Source organism: Mesoplodon mirus (genome assembly GCF_964341445.2).
Source record: "Mesoplodon mirus genome assembly, chromosome: 11".
Lineage (NCBI taxonomy): Eukaryota > Metazoa > Chordata > Mammalia > Artiodactyla > Ziphiidae > Mesoplodon > Mesoplodon mirus.
In genome coordinates this window covers 72,219,318-72,225,317 of record NC_138987.1, presented here as the reverse complement: position 1 = coordinate 72,225,317, position 6,000 = coordinate 72,219,318, and the positions used below count along the sequence as shown (strand labels likewise).

The following is a 6,000-nucleotide window of genomic DNA, read 5'->3' as shown; positions in this document are numbered from 1 at the left end:
ATACTCGGTGAGATCAGGATCCTATCTATCTTGTTAGCCACCAGATTCCCTGCATCTAGAACACAACAGGTGCTCAATAAATATTTGATGTTATTCTTAAACCTCTCTAAGCCTCAGTTTTCTCATCTGAAAATTGAGGATAAAAAATATTTACCTGGCAGGAGTTCTGAGAAGAGACAGTATATGTGAGGCACCAGTTCAGTGCTTAGCACTTAGTTATAAATAATAATGGGTGGCAATCATTATTATTGTTATCATTTCTAGGGACATCAGGGCAGCAGCTGCATGACCATTTGTGGTCACCACTGACCATGCTAAATATAGAGCCTAAGTACAGTACCTGTTGAGAGGCTAGTTAGTACAGTACAAATCAGCAAAGCAAGGAGAGGGCTTAAGATAATAGCCCTTGACATTCAATGTTTAGAAAGTCCAAGGACACTGGCTTTAGTCATGACTGAGAAGAAAGAAGGTGGGTAGTGATGCTGCATTGCCAAATAGCTCTGTAGAATGGCCATTCACATGGAATGCTCCTGTATTGCTCTGTTCAGTCTACTATAAGCAATTTAGCAGTAAAGGCACTGGAGGAGGTTAAATGGTATACCAAGCCTTCCCCCCAAACCTGGCACTCTATCCAGACAGCAGGCAGGCTGCTAGAAATGGAAACAACCCATTTCTTCTGGAAATGGAAGCAATCCGTTTCTTTTGGAATAGTTTTTGAAAGTAATATATGTATATAGTTAAAAAAAAAAAGTCAAACAATACAGAGGGTGTAAATGGAGGAGTCAGTATTCCTATCACCCCCAAACCTTCAGGCAGATTCCCCAGAGATAATCAGTTTTGCCTTACAGATACTTTTAGGCATATGCAAGAATATATGCATATTTTTTCCCAGATGGGATGGCAAAAGAGTTCTGAAACTTGTCTTTTTGCCCTTCATTTATCCTGAATATCTTTGCACATCAGTATATAAAGATTTATCTCCTTATTTTTAACAACTGCTCTATTCATTAAGATAAGTTAAGAGATAAGCCCCCAGATCTCCACGGCTTAACACAACTGAAGTTTCTCATTTACCTAAATCCAATTGGTGGTAGTGAGTCCATGTGGGAGGGGAGGTGTTCTGACCCTAGCACTTATTCAGAGATCCAGGATACCCAGGACTTCAACATATGACTTCCACATACTTGGTGGCTTCTAAGGTCACCCTGGGTATTAGATGGGGAAAGAGAGTGGAGGAAGGTGAGGTTTGTTTTAAATGAACCAGGCGTAGAAATGTTTTACCACTTCTGCTCACATTCCATTGGCCAGAATTAGCCTGACTGCCCTAGACTAGTACTAGGAAATGTCCCAGATGGACAGCTTCTTCCCACAGTAACTCAGCTCTATGGAAGGAAGCTCAAGCCTTTGAGGGGCAGTGAGCCACATCCCAGACACATTGTAGGAATACACCCTCATTTATTTAAGCTTTAGAAGGCTGGTTTTCCTCTTCTCTTTCTTCTGTTTTTCTACTTGTCTTTTGTCAAAGGCAAATTTTTTTAAGTGTAGAAAACTACTAACTGCTAAGAATGAAGAAATAAGAAAACGGACACTTGTGGAGCGTATACACTCGTTCAGATCTGGTGGTGTTAGGGGGGACATTACCAACGAAAAGCCTTTAAAGCATACATATGTTTGACCCAGTAACACTTCTAAGGACATTTCCGAAAGAAATTAGTGGATAACTGCTCACACTGTCTGTACATGGATATTTATAATAGTGACACGTTGTAAGCAACCTAGATGCCCAACAACAGAGACCTATTTAAATTACAGTGCATCCATATAATGGAATGCTTTGCAGGTGTTTAAAATAATTGCATGGATACCTGCAAACATAAAAATATGTCCATATGTTCTGATAAAAAACAAGACTCCTAAACAGTGTATTTTTTTTAAACAAATTGATTATGTGTAGCAAAAGGCTGGAGGACATCTGTTAAATAAAATGTTTACAGTGTTTATCCCTGGTGGGTGTGACTATGGTTGTTCTCACTTTCTTCTTTTCCACCTTTATGTAATGTCTCAACGTTTTATCATTAGAAAAAACAGTGAAGCTATTTTCCGTTTGAAACAAACAAACAAAAAATGTAGATAAAGGACTGGGGCTTAGGCGACTGAAAGCAAGTATGTGAGACCCCGCCTCCAGGACCCTGCCTGTCACCCAACACTCAAGTCGCTATCAGGAGCACTTCTCTCTGTTGTAGTGACTGGCTTCTGTCACGCAATCCCCAGGTTATAAAGAGAGGGGAGGACAGGCCTCAGGGCAGAAGCAGCAGCCCCAGGGTCGGCAGGCTGCGGCTTGCCATGGGGAACACCATCAGGGCCCTCGCGGCCTTCATCCCAGCTGACCGCTGCCAGAACTACATGGTTAGAGACCTCCGGGAGATGCCGCTGGACAAGACGGTGGATCTGAGCGGGAACCTGCTCCACCGCTTCCCAGTGCACGTGTGCTCCTTCCAGCAGCTGGCCAAGCTCTACCTGAGTGACAATCGCCTCAACAGCCTGCCTCCGGAGCTGGGGCAGCTGCAAAATCTGCAGATCCTGGCCCTGGATTTCAACAACTTCAAGGCTCTGCCCCAGGTGGTATGTACCTTGAAACAGCTCTGCATCCTCTACCTGGGCAACAACAAACTCTGCGACCTCCCCGGTGAGCTGAGCCTGCTCCAGAATCTCCAGACCCTGTGGGTCGAGGCCAATTACCTCACCCAGCTGCCAGATGTGGTGTGTGAGCTGAGTCTCCTTAAGACTCTGCATGCTGGCTCCAACGCCCTGCGTCTGCTGCCAGGCCGGCTCCGGCGCCTCCGGGAGCTGAGGACCATCTGGCTCTCAGGCAACCTGCTGACAGACTTTCCCGCTGTGCTGCTTCACATGCCTTCCCTGGAGGTGATCGATGTGGACTGGAACAGCATCCGCTACTTCCCCAGCCTGGCGCACCTGTCAAGCCTGAAGCTGGTCATCTATGACCACAATCCTTGCAGGAATGCACCCAAGGTGGCCAAAGGGGTGCGTCGTGTGGGAAGATGGGCGGAGGAGACCCCAGAGCCTGACCCCAGAAAAGCCAGGCGCTATTCACTGGCCAGGCAGGAAAGCCAGGAGGCACAGGTGCCTGCCCTGCCTCCTCCACTTCCGCCTACCAACTCCTGAGAAGCTTCAGGTGTAGGTCAATGCCAAGGACCCAACTCCAGCATCTTCTGGAGTCCTCTCCATTAGAATGCAAAGGACTGCTCCGGGACAGGTGGGGCAGCTCTGCCAGTGGAAAATGGAATAGAGTCAGATGAAATGCCTACCTCACACCAAGAAGAAAATACTCAAGGCCAGCATCTCTCCCAGAGGGAACTGTGTGCTATAGGTAGCGTGACAACTTCTTGCAAGAAAATCAGCCTCTCCGAGCAGGTATTTTGAAACACTGAAGAGCAAGAAAGGCTGGGACCCTTTGGCCTCCTCCAATCTCCAGGAGTGGCTGGTCATGAGGCCAATGAGCCCCTCAAATAAGGTATTTGTTACAGAGCTCATCTAAAAGTTCAGGGGGCCTGTCTCCAGCCCTTTGCAGGATTTATTTTCTTACTATGAATGACCATAAATGGTAAGAAGACATTACCGATTCAGGTCACTTAAAAATGACACGTCTACCTAGTCAGTCCGATTCAGACTCTTCGTTGTTGCAAAGGCTCAAGATGAAGATGTTCCCTTGAAATTTAGTGGCTGCTGAGAAGACACCCCTGCTGGGAATGCCTCCTGGTGGAATCCAGCTGCCACTTTAAAACTTGACAGTGGTTCATGCTGATTTCATTCATTTTCCTTGAAAGATTTGACCAAAGGTCTGCTCCCACCTGTAGACTGTCACTGGCAATGCTGAAAGTCATCTAGAAAACAGAACCTCTCCTTGGCAGTGCGGTCGCATCAACATCAAGCCTCGCTGTGACTGGCTGCCTCTGTGGAGCAGAGCCCTCCTGTCTACTCACGTCATGAACCAGAATTGAACTGAATCTCTTGCCATGCAGGGACCACATTTCCAGAATCCTATTAGGTTAAAAGTTGTAGGTGAGAAATGTTCGCTTGCAACAAGCATTTGGAAATTGGAATTGCAGGTTGTGGTATATATAGGAAGTGTCTGCCTCTTCAGCCTCAGTATCTCTGCCCTTGCTCTGATTTGTTTTGATTTCTGCAGATAAAATCTTTTGATGGTCAGTGTGTAAACCTAGGTATTCAGGCCGCTATTTCTCTGAAGTTTGTTAATCATGACCTTTTCTTCTCCCCATGAATACATCAATTTTAAACAAACTGCTGTCAGTGGGTAGTTTAATAACACAATCCTTTATGTTCTTGAACCCTTTTAGTAGTCAAGGACACAAAAGTGTCATCTTAACTAAAATGTACTGAATTTAGCTATTAAAAAGTACTTTTGCCATAAAAGCATCTTAACCCAGCAAAGTTTGGTTCTAAAATGACATTATACAGCAGACTATTTTCATGTTTTCCTACCACAATTATTTCTTGCTAAACCAGAGGAAGAAAAAGTTTCATGGTTTCACATAATCTCTTCCTGTCACCACCTCCCAGTCTGTAGAGTATCTACAACCCATTCATCAGACTGCCAAAGGGTCCTTTTAATCACTAAATTGTCAAATACTTAACTCCTTTAATAATGAGTCCAGATTTCTATCAGACAGCTAGGATTTAGTCTATTTACTCATTCCTAATCACTGCAATTACACTATACTCAGTTGATACTAGAAACTTTCTGCCAACAAGACTGCCTTCTAGGCTGTATCATAGCTCATCCTTCACAATGGCTATGATTTTCTTTTGACCCTCTCTTCCCCTTCCTACGATTAAGGGGCCCACCTTTTCCAAGGAAGCCATAAGCTGTAGCCAATGATCTATAGAATTTTCATCTAATGAGCTAACTAGTCTGAAACAGGTATCAAATTATAAACATTGTGACACATAAACTGTTTTGTTCTAAAATAATCAATACACAACAAATAAACACTTCTTAAACAACATGGTTAAGTGTTCACCACGAGTTTTGCTGTCCAAGTTTTCACTATAGGATTTCAATTTTATAAATTGACTATGTAAATGCATATTTACATTTCCATAACCCTCTGATGTTTTCTTGAAATTCTAACATAATTATAAACTTAAAAAGGGAAAAACGGGGCTTCCCTGGTGGCGCAGTGGTTGAGAGTCCTCCCGTCAATGCAGGGACACAGGTTCGTGCCCCGGTCTGGGAGGATCCTGCATGCCGCGGAGCGGCTGGGCCCGTGAGCCATGGCCGCGGGGCCTGTGCGTCCGGAGCCTGTGCTCCGCAGCGGGGGAGGCCACAGCAGCGAGAGGCCCGCGTACCGCAAAAAAAAATAAAATAAAAAATAAATTTAAAAAAAAAAGGGAAAAATGCTGAAGCACCAAAAGTTAACTTTTTTACTTTTTTTTTTTTTTGGTGCACCGCACGACCTGCGAAAATCTTAGTTCCCCAACCAGGGATTGAACCCGGGCCATAGCAGTGATAGCGCCGAGTCTTAACCACTGGACCACCAGGGAATCCCCAACATTTTTACTTTGAAAAGTCCTGAAACCCAAAGTGCATCAGAGGAAAATCTCTTCCAGAAGTTTATGTTGGATTTTAGCTTCCATAAATATGAATGATGCCAGGGATTCCCTGGTGGAGCAGTGGTTGAGAATCTGCCTGCCAATGCAGGGGACACGGGTTCGAGCCCTGGTCTGGGAGGATCCCACATGCCGCGGAGCAACTAGGCCCATGAGCCACAGCTACTGAGCGTGCGCGTCTGGAGCCTGTGGTCCGCAATGGGGGGCCGCGACAGTGAGAGGCCCGCGCACCGCGATGACAAGTGGCCCCCACTCTCCGCAACTAGAGAAAGCCCTTGCACAGAAACGAAGACCCAACACAGCCAAAAATAAATAAATAAATTTTTAAAAAAGTGCTCCAATAACCTAAAG

At 45.1% G+C, this 6,000-nt stretch overlaps 1 protein-coding gene across 1 annotated transcript; it reads left to right on the top strand.

The window, feature by feature from the left end:
* The first annotated feature begins 1,726 nt into the window (after positions 1 to 1,726).
* LRRC10 (leucine rich repeat containing 10) lies at positions 1,727 to 4,241 on the top strand. Its single transcript, XM_082636000.1, has one exon. The coding sequence runs from the start codon at positions 2,344 to 2,346 to the stop codon at positions 3,181 to 3,183; it is 840 nt and encodes a 279-aa protein (XP_082492126.1). The 5' UTR covers positions 1,727 to 2,343; the 3' UTR covers positions 3,184 to 4,241.
* Positions 4,242 to 6,000: the final 1,759 nt, after the last annotated feature.

What these genes read in the sequence shown, in the direction of transcription:
- LRRC10 (XM_082636000.1), top strand. Translation starts at nt 2,344, where the DNA reads ATGGGGAACACCATCAGGGCCCTCGCGGCCTTCATCCCAGCTGACCGC.